This window comes from Nomascus leucogenys, chromosome 4 (genome assembly GCF_006542625.1).
Source record: "Nomascus leucogenys isolate Asia chromosome 4, Asia_NLE_v1, whole genome shotgun sequence".
NCBI classification, from domain to species: domain Eukaryota; kingdom Metazoa; phylum Chordata; class Mammalia; order Primates; family Hylobatidae; genus Nomascus; species Nomascus leucogenys.
The window spans coordinates 147058577-147071935 of NC_044384.1; the positions used below are offsets into that span (position 1 = coordinate 147058577).

Here is a 13359-nt window from a genome sequence, read left to right on the forward strand (position 1 = left end):
TGGTTTCATGTGGAAAAATCGTGTGAGAGGTATCGAGCTCTCAGAAACATGTCGTGAAAGGAATATAGAATGGAAAAGGCAATTAATTTTGGAAATAAATCTGCAGTGTGTAGTTTCTGTAAAACTGAGAAAGATCTCCCCAGAACTTTCAATACTGTCACGATAGCATTCTGTATGATGTTTTCTAATCTGTGATCATCTCCTAACCCAGCAACATCCCTTGGAGTATAAGGCATTGATTAAATGCCAAACTCTGAGGACGGTTTGTAGTGCAAATACTTACAGGCTTGCATTAAACATATGAATCCCAAAGGCTTTCTCTAATAACTGAAAAGAACCCTTTGAATCTAGCTACTTATAGGTGAAAAAAATATAACTAGGAAATGTTGGACAGAACAGGTGTAGCGCGTTCCTCATCCAATTGGAATCAGAAATCAAGTCTTCTGACTTCCGCTCCTATCTGGGTTTTTGTTTGTGATCAGTGTGAAACCTGAACCCAGATTTTAACTTTAGAGAACTGACAGGGGAATGTTCCATGTTAATCTATGACATACCCATTCTCTGGGGTATCGGTAGTTGGACCCAGTGCTAATTGCTGATGACGTGGATAAAGAAGGCAGAATTGCTGTTCTGAAGAATCTTACGATTCAGCTTTTGAGCTGTTCATTTTTAGTGGTTCTAACCATGAAGCCACTGGGAGCAAGGTGCAATCTCTCAGGGATCCACGGTGCTCTTGGTCAAGTCCTCATGAGGACATGAGGAAGCCAAGATTCAGGAGAGCGGATGAGCTCACAGTGTGTCAGGACCCAGCAGGGGCTTCGCTGAGTGTCGAGTTCTTTCGTGTTTCCCCATCTTTATGGATTTCTGTGAATTACAGACAATTCCACGGTATACGGGTAGCCCAAGGCCTTCCTAGGGAGACCTGCACATTTTCTCTTTGACCCAGATTCCTCTGGACTTAAAACCATTTAGTCTCTGGATGTCAGACCCCAGCTCGTCTAATAAAAACATGGAATAAACCAATTAATGGTTTTTACACAATGACCTGGGACAATAGTCTTTTAGTAAGGAGATTAGAGGGTATCTGATTCTACCCCACTAGCGTGTCCATATGTAATTGTAATGAAATAACTACCCACAAAATTATCTTTTCTAAATGTATTTTCTCCTTTTCTGAGTATGTATATCTGTGTACATCCCTGGGTTTCTATATTGATTGAAAGACAATGAAAGAAAAATTAATCTGTACAAAGAGGAAAGAAGTGGGGAAAATAAACAAACACACTGGAAGAGCCTACTAAGTCTCTATTTAATTTCACTTAGTTAGGGCACCATTTTTCTGTTAAGACAAACTGAGCGTTTTCCAATATAATGGAATAAATGTTTATTTTTACGGCCCCTCCTAGTGAGGGAGGCAGGTGGATTAGCTGTGCCCATCTAGTGCTCTATTGTTATTGGGAGTGAGAACTGCTACATTGACTTTTTAATTTTATTTTATTTTATTTTAAGCTCTGGGATACATGTGCAGAAAGTGCAGGCTTGTTACATAGGTAAACATGTGCCATGGTGATTTGCTGCACCTATCAACCCATCATCTAGTTTTTAAGCCCCGCATGCATTAGGTATTTGTCCTACTAGAAAGTCAGTGCTGTTTCTGTTACCTGAGCCTTATGGCATTGGCAGAAAGTGTGTGGGTCCTAAAACACTTTTACCTGATCCTCATTCAGAATATGATGGTGACACCGACCCACTTCTCCCCACCGTGTGACCTGTCTCCCCAAAAGTTGGGAACCCATGACTGAACCTTCCCTCTCCTGGCTGGTCAAAACCAAGCCATGTCTTCTTTATCTTCCATATACTTAATACATCTACTCTCGTTTTACAACTACTTGAGAAGATAATGCCACATACAGAGCATTTTAAGCAACATCACACGTCTTCTGTGTTGCTATTGCATGGTGAGATACTTCTGTTATTTTTTGTTTGTTTGTTTGTTTTTTATTATTTAGGTTTTAGGGTACATGTGCACAATGTGCAGGTTTGTTACATATGTATCCATGTGTCATCTTGTTTTGCTGCACCCATTAACTCATCATTTAGCATTAGGTATATCTCCTAATGCTCTCCCTCCCCCCTCCCCCCACCCCACAACAGTCCCTGGAGTATGATGTTCCCCTTTAGAATGGCCATCATTAAAAAGTCGGGAAACAACAGGTGCTGGAGAGGATGTGGAGAAATAGGAACACCTTTACACTGTTCGTGGGACTGTAAACCAGTTCAACCATTGTGGAAGTCAGTGTGGCGATTCCTCAGAGATCTAGAACTAGAAATACCATTTGACCCAGCCATCCCATTACTGGGTATATACCCAAAGGATTATAAATCATGCTGCTGTAAAGACACATGCACACGTATGTTCATTGCGGCACTATTCACAATAGCAAAGAGTTGGAACCAACCCAAATGTCCAACAACGATAGACTGGATTAAGGAAATGTGGCACATATACACCATGGAATACTATGCAGCCATAAAAAATGATGAGTTCATGTCCTTTGTAGGGACATGGATGAAACTGGAAAACATCATTCTCAGTAAACTATCGCAAGGACAAAAAACCAAACACCGCATGTTCTCACTCATAGGTGGGAATTGAACAATGAGAACTCATGGAGACACTTCTGTTATTACAAATTCAAGACGAAAGCCACCTCAGGCTTGCAGACTACAGAATGTGACAAGATTCCAGCACACTGTGTTGTCCTTTAGTGCATTCAGACAGAAGGGAATAGAAGGGAAGCGTATGTTCTTTGACTTAGTCGAGAGTTCAGAGGAGATACTCAAGACTAAAATAAATCCTTCCCACTTTTATAAATGAACTATGAGAAAAGGAATAAAAAGATAGATAATGAAACCTGGAAATGTAAACAAATTTTACTTAATTTTAAATAAACACAGAAAGGGCTCTTAAAGTAATGGATACAAAACGATCTGAACAAGGATGGAATCTTTTGCCTCCAGTGTTAATGGTAAAGATAAAACTTAAAGAACAAATATCATTTACCACTAAGTCCTTCATTTATCATCTTTCTATACACTATAGACCTTTTTCATTATTGTATAAAACTGCATCTTTGAAGATTTGGATTTCTTATTAACGTTGCTAACGTAAGAATTCAATTAAGGCTTAGAGGGAGTCATGCTGTGAATTTTCCTCAGGTATATGACGGAAAAGACAGTTCCTCACGTCCACTGGGCACCTTCACTAAAAATGAACTTCTGGGGCTGATCCTAAACAGCACGTCCAATCACCTGTGGCTAGAGTTCAACACCAACGGATCTGACACCGACCAAGGTTTTCAACTCACCTATACCAGTAAGTGACATACGGCTTAATCACATTCTTTTTTTATTTTGTCAGGATACATCTGATACTCGGCTTATATTAAGTTTTAAATATTGATTTTTTTTCTGGCTGCCTACTGTGTTTTGGATTGCAGTTTAATTCTGTACTCTGTTGACCGGTTTGTATATTCAGACACATTACTAGCAGTTGCCTGAAATTTATCTAATTGGAAATATTAATTTTAATAACAAAATAGTTGGACCTGAAAAGGAAACATCTTAAAACATTTTAGATCTGATGGCTTAAATATATTGATTGGAGTATAGTATACATTGATAAAAATTCATGTGCTTATATATGAAGGCTTTAGAAGAAATGTTTGATATAACCGGAGGTAATAGACTTTGAATGACACACACACACACACACACACACACACACACATATTTATACATTTAATCATATATATGTATAAGCACACACACACATAACGACTACATAATATGTAGTAAACTATTTTCTTTTCAACACTAATTTTCAAGATGAGAGAACTAAGAGGCATACTTTGAATACTTGCCGAAGATAACAGTTTTAAGAGTTGGTGGAGCCAGGATTGAACCTGTAGCTCCCAGTTTTCGGTGCTTCCCATCATTTGTATGAACAAATCAATGTGGAATATGTTTTTAAAGATGTAAATGCAGAAGCCAAAAGAACAGGGAAATAAAAGAGATGCTGTGTTTCAAAAGTAGGAATTTGCAAAATGATAACTGCCATTTTCAGCATTTTTAGTTCTGAAGTAAAAGAAAAAGCTATTTGGTGGGGGTAAGTAATTAAAATTAACTAATTAAAATGTTTAAAGTATATAAAATTGTCAAATCCTTCACTCATCTGACAAATGTAAAAACTATATGATACTGAACATCATGACATTAGAAATTTAAAAGTTTGGGTTTTTGAGCATAAAGTGTGTTAGTGATGGATACCTTTATTTGATGGATGCGCAAAAAAGGGCCTGGAAGAGATAATATTCACCCCACAGATCCAGTGCTAATCCAGGTGCCTAAGCGGAAGATTAATCACCTCAAATCCCTCTTAGGAGGAAAAACCACAGGTGAAGAATTGTAAGACTTTGGGCAAAAAATAGAATAAGCGTGGCTGAAATCATGAGGAAACGAGTTTTTCACTTTTGTGATAATCCCGTTGAAAAGATGGAGTACATAGAAAGCCTATGAATTAATATTTATGCACAATAAACTCATAACAATTGATGTTACAAGATCAACCTATAATTATAAAATTTTTCCTGGAATTTTACTTTGCGGGATTTTGCTCTCAGAAAAGTCTCAGAGAGCTCTCGTGAAACCGTTTTGCTTGCAGATGGAACGAAGGCTGTTGTGATTGTTTTTTCCACTTCTCGTCCCTGTCGAGATGTTCAATGTATTTTGTTTTCTTACTTGGATGTCTTCATCCCCACTTCCTTGCCCCTACGGCTAGCCTTAGAGGAACACAGATACTTGAGGAGAAAAACTGTTTGAAAAGCCTGTGGGTAAATTAAATTTTGTCTAATTACGGGGAAGTTCCGTGCACACCTACGTTGTTCTTCCAACTCTCTTGCCGCTGAACCTGAACACATTTTCATTGCTTTTTCTTACAAATCCTGCCCCTGCTATGGCTCTCTGGGCAAAGAGCAGAAAACGCTGGCCTGGGATCCTCCCTCTCTCCTGGGACCTCACCCTCAACACTGCTGCCAGTTGGGATCTTACTAAGCTCACCTTTTCCCTTCCTGTGGCAGCTTCACAGAAAACCCATTGTGCTGTGCTCAGCTTGTATTTTATTTCTCATTACGTTTGCAACCCTAGTAACTGCTTGCCATGTTCCTCCAACTGTTTCCAGTTGGAATGATTTCTCATTTATAAACACTTGGTCTCATTTTCTCATGGTGATGCAAAAAGTATCCAGAAGAAGATTTATGCATACTGGAATTTCAGGGGCTTGGCATCAATATAGGGATACTGAGCTGTTTCCGTAACTCTGAAGCCTCTTTTGTTGTCCAGGTAGCAGTTAGGAGGGTCCATGTGCTCCAGAGCTATGTGACTAGATGGAAACTAGAGGTGGTCAGCTTGTTCCATGATTATGTCCACCCTCCCTCACCCAGAAGGCTTGCATCAGTGGGCGACGCTCAGCCCTGCCTGGACCCCACATGGATACTGTGACTCTATTGCTTCCAGGCATCCAGCATCACTTTAGGATGGTTTGCGGTCACTCCCACTTCACTGAGTAACTTTGTAAAAGCTTGAATCTATCCATCTGTTTATGGGCACTTTCCAATTCTATGGACAATTTTGATTACATAGTAGCACAAATGTTCTATAAATAGGAGAAAGAAATATTGGAGGGGATTGGCACTTCGATCTTATTATACTCAATTTGACAGGAGTAATTTTCTTATTCTCCGTGTTTCACCTTTTTGGTTCCACCTACAAAACTCAGACACTCCTCAGGTCTCCTTTGCAATATTATCTTAGAGCTGGAACATACTGTCTGATGGGAAAATATATTTGTAATAGAAAATTGGTGGCGCTGATGGCTATATAATCAAAAGAGTATTAACCTCACATTAAGTTGTTAGGTTTAAATATAAGTAATTAAGCTTAAGAAATCCCCAGCTCCCCAAGGTGATCAAATACCTGAATCGAATATTTATCCCAAGAAAATGTCTGAGAAATGATGACTGGTTATATAAAATATTTTACTCAATTTATTAATGCTTAAGATTGTGTAAAGTCACTTTCAACTATTTTCAAAAGACTTTTGTAATTGCCTCTTGCTAGTTAATTGCATTACTTAAGGAAACAGTATTTAAATGTTTCAGATCCATAATTAATGCATATACATGAGTAGATTAGAAAATGTCAACACAGAGTAAAATATACAGCTTAATAAAAACCCCTAACATTTTTAGAAATGGATACAAACAATATTTCTGTATCCCTTAATATTTACAAAAGCATACACTTAGGTATCTTTCAACTTCACACTCCCGGTAATTCCAGGTCTTGGGAAATAGCTCCTTCTACTCTTCTTCATGGATTAAAAACCGAGTCTTCAAATCTTTTAGTCATTTGCTGCACACAGGGAGTGGTGTAATTGCAATCCAAATCCGGGCCTTCTAACTGAATACCAGAATTGTTGATGACTTATTTTCAATGATTTTAGGTGATCCTGCTTTGGCAGGCATCAAGTATATTGACCAATATTGATACATGCAAAGGAATTGGCAGGGAAGAAAAGCCAGAGTATCTTTGGGCCAAATTGGAATAAATATGTTGGTGAATAGGCATTTATTAAGCAACTACTGTTTTCTGAATAGCAAGTCAGATCAAAATAAAACTATAAAAGTGTACGTTCCTTACAAAACACTGCTTTTTATTACAGATTTGTCTGTGTTCTTACCACATAATATGCTTCTGGTGTATAATGATGTCAAATGGAGCCATAACCCATAGCTCTGTGAAATTGGGGACAATGAGTGTCCACTTGTTTGTACTTGTTCGCACCTTACACAGATGTGTGATCTTTGACACAAGAAGCTTAGAATAGATCATTGTCATTCAAATTGTATTCCCTGGTGACACTGAGGGTCCACAGAGATATCTCAGGCAAGAAGAAGTAAGAGTTTCACCTGAATTAACAGAAGCATTAAATATCAGAGTAGCCCTCTGAGGGTGATTTATTGATATCGATATAGGGTTTCCGGTACATGGACCAGCTTCGTCAATTATTTCAAATTACGAAAATGGCATTCTGATGTTAAAGTCCCATTGGCCCTCTGATGATGCAAATCTATTTTGGGTACACCAATGGAACCAGATGTCTGAGCCTACAAAATCACCCAGGGACTGCTTTTGAAAGACAGCTGGCTAGCTTTCCTAAGGCAACCCCCGTACCGTTGGCTCTTAAAAGTCTCACTTTTTTGATAGAGAAGGGGACCCATAGTCAGAGATATCTTTAAAATGTTCTCCAAACAGAGGCTTGAAGTGAAGGGCCTGTGAAAATGGATGAGGAATTACAGATGGGTATAAAAGACATTCCAAAGAAACATTGAAAGGCTGGAGATGAACAATTGGATCCGGGAGATAGAGCTGCTACAATTCCATATGGCAACGTTGTACCAATTATTTTAAAAAGAAAAAGCCCTTTCTCTGGAAAGTTACGGTCCTCAGGATGCACCCTGCAGAAGTGCACTGGCCAGCCCTGAAAATGAATCAGCTGCATGGCTGGTATCATGGGAGAGGCCCTGCCTCTGAGCCCAGACACTTTCCAACAACAGTGTTTAATTTGGAGACAGGGAAATAGGGCCATTCACAATTCCTTCTCTTCATCCTCCCCCACAACCCAATTTCTCAGCCCTGGGTAATTTTCATTTTGGGGGGATCCTGAATTGGTCCTGTCATCACTATCCTGAATTCTTTGTCTATTCCTTTCTTGTACTTAGCTGTGTTTTGAGTTATACAATTTCTGTTATTTTATTTATGTGCTTCGTCATGGTCTACTGCCGTCATTCACTTTCTAGTTTCGGTTCCGTGGACACTAAGTAAACTTGTCAAGAAATGCCCAGCACCCACACATGGCTAAGCCACTCTCCGGGCATAGAGGCATGGATGAGACAGGCATTGGACCTGGACATAGAGATGAGACAGGCATACACGTGTGGTTCAACAACTGGACTCAGACATCAAATATGTTGTGTCTTGTGGCTGGTTTTAGCACCTCAGAGGGATGACAGACTGCTTAAGGGGGTCCTGTTGTATTTGCATGTAGTTTTGGACACAATTCCAATCCCACAATGCCTGCTTGGCATTAAGTTTCATAAATGATATTGCTTGGGAAATAAAAGCAGCTGCCAAAGTAGGAAGCTGGAGAAGTGCCTACAGTGCAGGTGTGGTGAGGAGGCTCATCAGGGAAAACCTACCCAAGCTTCCCTTCCACAAAGCGCCAGCGATTCCTGGCCAGGGGATGTTGGCAGAAGTTCGAACAGGGGTAGAAGAAACATTGTAAACACTTAGGGTTTGGGTTTGTGGTGGAGCCACTCAAAGGAATACTTTTGTTTAATGACACAGAAAATAATCAGATCCCTATGGGCTGACTTTCCCTCTCCGCACTAGGCTGATTCCAGGTGAATGTGTGATCAGTGCCCGAACTCCTAGGGAGCACTTGATCTCAGCAGACGCAAGACTGGTCTTTCTTTGGATCATTTTGAGATGGCTGGGCTTATGGCCATGGGCCGCTCTGTCCAGGCGCTGGTTTTGTGGATATGCATTCTCTGTACATCAGCATTAGACATAGCATGGATGAAAGTGTAGCCATCACTTACCGAGAACATCCTCTGTCATTCTTTACACCTATCTCATTGTTTAGGCAAGACTGCCAACCGCAAAGAGATCTTGGAAGCCACCAAAATAAACGCAAGCTTAAATTTTGGTTGTAGACTAAACCTTGTGGGTGAGGGTCAGGCACGGGTGTAGTTACGCAGAACAATGACTCTCCCTGGCTTGCTTCTAAGGGATGCTTCATAAATATGTGCTGAATAGATATAAAAATGTTTAATTAAAAATTGATGAATAATAAAAGCGATTTATTTCATCCAATTCGGTATGTTTATAAAAATCTTTTCTGCTTTTGAAAGGTTCTAGACTTTGAGATAAGTAAGAAGATGGAAGATGGGGATAGGGCGAGTCTGTTGTTTTGGTTTGTGGCAGAGTCATGTACTGAACCCTTTTCAATCTTCTTGTCATGCCCAGGGTTCCAGGGGATTAGTCAGCTGTGCTCTGGAGGCAGGGGGGCAGCAAGGCCTGGCCAACCCCAGCTCCCAGCCTCCCTGGAAAGTTACAGTTCACAGGACACACCCTCAGGCACAGCTCCTGTCTAATTCATATAGCAACTGGCATAAGGTCAATCTCCTAGAATTAACTGACTTTTTTAAGAGAGCACTATTACAAGAGCTGTGTTTTGGAGAAGTCTTGTTGGACTAGGATCTGACCATCTCAGACATGCTACAGATTAAGGTCAGTGCCGGATGCTATATGAATTAGACAGGAGCTGTGCCTGTCCTGGAAGCCCAAACACAGCCCAGGGCCAGCGATGCATGCAGCTGGAGGCGGGACTCTGAATCTGTTCTGAAAACAGGAAGTTCCGTGTGCAGGGCTCTCGCCCACACTGGGAACACAGTCTCTGGGTCCTCTGTCTGCTTGGGGGCACAGGGCTCTGTGATGAAGGACACGCTCTCAGTGTGCCCTTGCTCTGTGGTAAAGTGAGACAAAATCAGACCAGGGTAAAGCATCTTTCCGCTAGTTCCTTGCTCTGTTCATTCCCAACCACCACACTTTTTCCCAGTGTTGATTTTATCTGTGAAGCAGGGACAATAATAGTTTACTTTCCTAACTTATGTAGAAAACACGTATGAAATGGCTTTTGAAAACATCCAAGTGCTGTATGAATTTAAGTATGTTTTCTTCAGACTTTGTATAACAGGGGTCATGAAAAAGGCTATACAAGGTGACATATGTCTCTTGGCATAGGAATGCCTACAATTTGTGATGGGAAGTGAAGACAGTTCTCATGGTTCAGGGGCCGTGGAAACACTCATAATATCCCAGGTCACAAAGGGACTGATTAGCATGTATTGTAACTCACACGGGAAGGCCTTGCTACGATCTAACTTAATACTGATGAAAACCCCACAGTTACTATTTTTCTACTGCTGTGTTTGGAGAAACCTGCCCGTGGCTCTATGGTTCAGGAGGAATAGGGATTTTTTTCTAACTTCAGTTACTCAAAGCACTTTGAACATTAACTTGAGCACAGTCCTATGGGAGAAATGTTTTCTAGGCTTAGGGATTACTCATAGTCCTCTGCATGTAAATTAGTCCAAAATAAAAATCCACAAAGGCTGGGTAGGAAGGTCAGACTTTTGAGAACAGAGAAGCCTTGGATCAGGTTTCTACCTTCTGCTCTTTGAACTTCAATCCGTGAATTCAACTCTCTAAGCCCAGTCTCCACGTGACAAAATGCAAATAATAGTAAAGCACTGTGCAGATTTGTTGTGAGAATTAGTGACATCATATAGAACATCCAGCCCCATGTCTGCTCCACTCTTAAGTGACATTCCATACACAGAAGCCATTGTTACCATTAACCTTTATTTATTGTTATTATTTTCTTGAGTCAGAGTCTCACTCTGTCACCCAGGCTGGAGTGCAACAGCACGATCTCAACTCACTGCACTTCCACCTCTCAGGTTCAAGCGTTTATCCTGACTCAGCCTCCTGAGTAGCTGGGATTACAGGTACCCACCACCACACCCGACTAATTTTGTATTTTTAGTACAGATGGGGTTTCTCTATGTTGGTCAGGCTGATCTCGATATCCCCACCTCAGATGAGGTCTTGGCCTTGCCTTGGCCTCCCAAAGTGATGGGATTACAGGTGTGAGCCACCATGCCTGGCCAAACCTTTTTTCTTACATGAAACATGAGACCATTTGTGTCACTGGGATACGTACCAGTGGCTGTGTGTCATGGAGGGGAAATTGATCCTGCCACTCTGCTCTTCATTGCGTGGTCATCAGAGTGACTGAGAGGCTGGAACTGTGAATTCCTGACACAGAGCAGAGGGTATGGGCAAAAGGGACTGTGAGAGGCTGGTTCACCAATGCCCCTAACAAGTGACATGAGAGGGAGGGAGAGAGAAACAAAATGGTGTAGAATGTCCAACCAGGATTGACTGCAGGCACCTCCAGGGTCCTGGGCCCCTCTCGGTTTCATGAGTCATAGCTATGCTTCTCACTCTGCCATGAGCTGTATCAGAAATGTTTAAGAGACAGTATCATCTCCTAGAATTAACTCACTTTTTTCAGGGGAGCGTTATTACAAGAGTTGTGTTTTGGAGAAGGCTCATTGGACTAGGAGCTGACGCTCTTAGACCTGCAACACATGCAGTGGGATCATCTAATGGTGAGACATTGCAGCTCCCCAGCAGGCTGTGCTGCCACCGACAGTGTGCATCTGCAGACTGCCTGGTCATACTCAGTTTAAAGAACATTAGAGAGAGACCTAGGAAGTCCCACTCTACTTCCTCTACAAATTCAATGTGAAATAAAAAAGAATGGCGTCCATTCTATAAAATGGCCCACCCATTTGCAGCCTCTTGCATTGTAGCTCCATGTTTATGTTTTTGCCACAATAAGTAAAAGGTGAAGGTGGGTGATTTGATATTGACAACTAATTCTGAACACATTACAACGTAGCCTGTGGATGCGGAAATTAAAGCATGGAGCTGTGGGTTTATGTAGCTGTCATGCTGGTTTTATTAACACATTGATAGAATAAAAATGACATCAACATTAAACATACTACTATAAATGAGAGAGTGGCTTTGGACAGGAATACATTCTCAAGACTGATACAGAAGCACTAAGCATTGTCACTTTGGTGCTTGAAAACAGGGAGAGAATATTGCAAGCATGAAGTGTGCACAGTACTGAATGCAATCAATTACTGGAAACAAAACGTGAAGGTGAAGAGCAGGGTACGTCAGAATCCATCATTTGGAGTCCCTGAGATCATGCATTGACCAAGAGAGATAATGCTTTCTTTATAGGATTGACTGATACCTTGAAAAGGTTGATGTCATTTTCCTCTGGCATCCTCTCCCATCTGTCTCTACCCAAATACATCAGTAGACACTCTGTATGTATCTCATATGGATTATTTCAATGCCCTCACCTCCCTGGCTATGAGTAAGATACAAAAGTGCATCACGATGGGTCCGTGTCATCATTGATTACTTCTTTTTAACAACTAGATTTTGGAAATCCTATACAAGCTGAGGGGAAGTCCTCAAATGCACATTTTCTACAATCTAATTTTGCCAATAATAAAGACATTCACAGATTTCCTAGACATTCTTGGTTGTGATGTGTAAGCATTGCTGTTTTAAAGTAAAAGAGATTATAGTATTCAAAGAATAGCATTCACTGCCTTCTTGGTTTTGATGGTGTATTATATTTTAGGAAATTGAGTCAAAGCATCTTTTCATCCAGTGAGTAGTTTTAAAAATTATTCACAACCATGCTAAGAACCAGGGGAAAGTATAGAATAGGGTTATAAAAATAAGGAAATATTCAGCCTGCACGTAAATCCACAGTAACAGGTTTTTACTTATTTCAATAAAGATTAATATTATGGCAAACATATTATGCTGCTCTAGTATCTACTCCTGGCATTGCAGTATCTGTGTAGTTTGTAAATTGCAGTATCTCTATATCATTTGTAAATAAAAGCTTACGGCAAAATTTTGTTCTTACATAGCTGTTAACTTAGCTGAGAAAAATTTTGGGAAAATATCCAATAAGCAGTGTTTGTTTTTCCCACAGTTAACTTGTAGATAATTTTATAAAATGTTTTCAAATAACAGGCAGTGTTGTGTGCATTAGTTTTCTATTGCTCTGTAACAAATTACCATACAAGCAGGGACTAAAACAGCACCGTTTCTTGTCTCACAGCATCCGTGGGTCAGGAGCCCAGACACGGCTTGGCTGGGTCTTCTCTCAGGGTCTCACAAGGAGGTGACCAGGTATTGGCTGGGCTGTGGTCTCATCTGAGTGTCAGGGGCCTCTTCAGGCTGTCAGCAGGACTCAGGTCCTCACAGTGGTCAGACTGAGACTCCCAGCTCTTTGGTGCCACTGGCATTTCCCTGCCACGTGGCTGTGGCCCTCTCTGTGCAGGGCGTGTCCTTGCTGGCTTCTCCAAAGCCACGGGGAGCCCTCATTTCATGGAGGCCAGACCCTCTTTCAAGGGCTTTCCCTGGATTGAGTCAGGCTCCCTCAGCCTCAATCCCCTGGATTGAGTCAGGCTCCCTCAGCCTCAATCCCCTGGATTGAGTCAGGCTCCATATCTTGACAAACTCAGCATCGACAGATCAGACAATTCCGTGGCTTCAGATGCTCTCACACTT

General features: G+C 41.0%; 1 protein-coding gene across 1 annotated transcript in view; it reads left to right on the top strand.

Moving 5' to 3' along the window:
• The window catches only part of CSMD1 (CUB and Sushi multiple domains 1), a 2090842-nt gene that overhangs the window by 1685125 nt on the left and 392358 nt on the right, over nt 1-13359 (top strand). The window contains exon 23 of the mRNA XM_003271406.4: nt 3220-3376. Coding sequence (XP_003271454.2) covers nt 3220-3376 — 157 coding nt within the window. The remainder of the gene's footprint in view (nt 1-3219; nt 3377-13359) is intronic.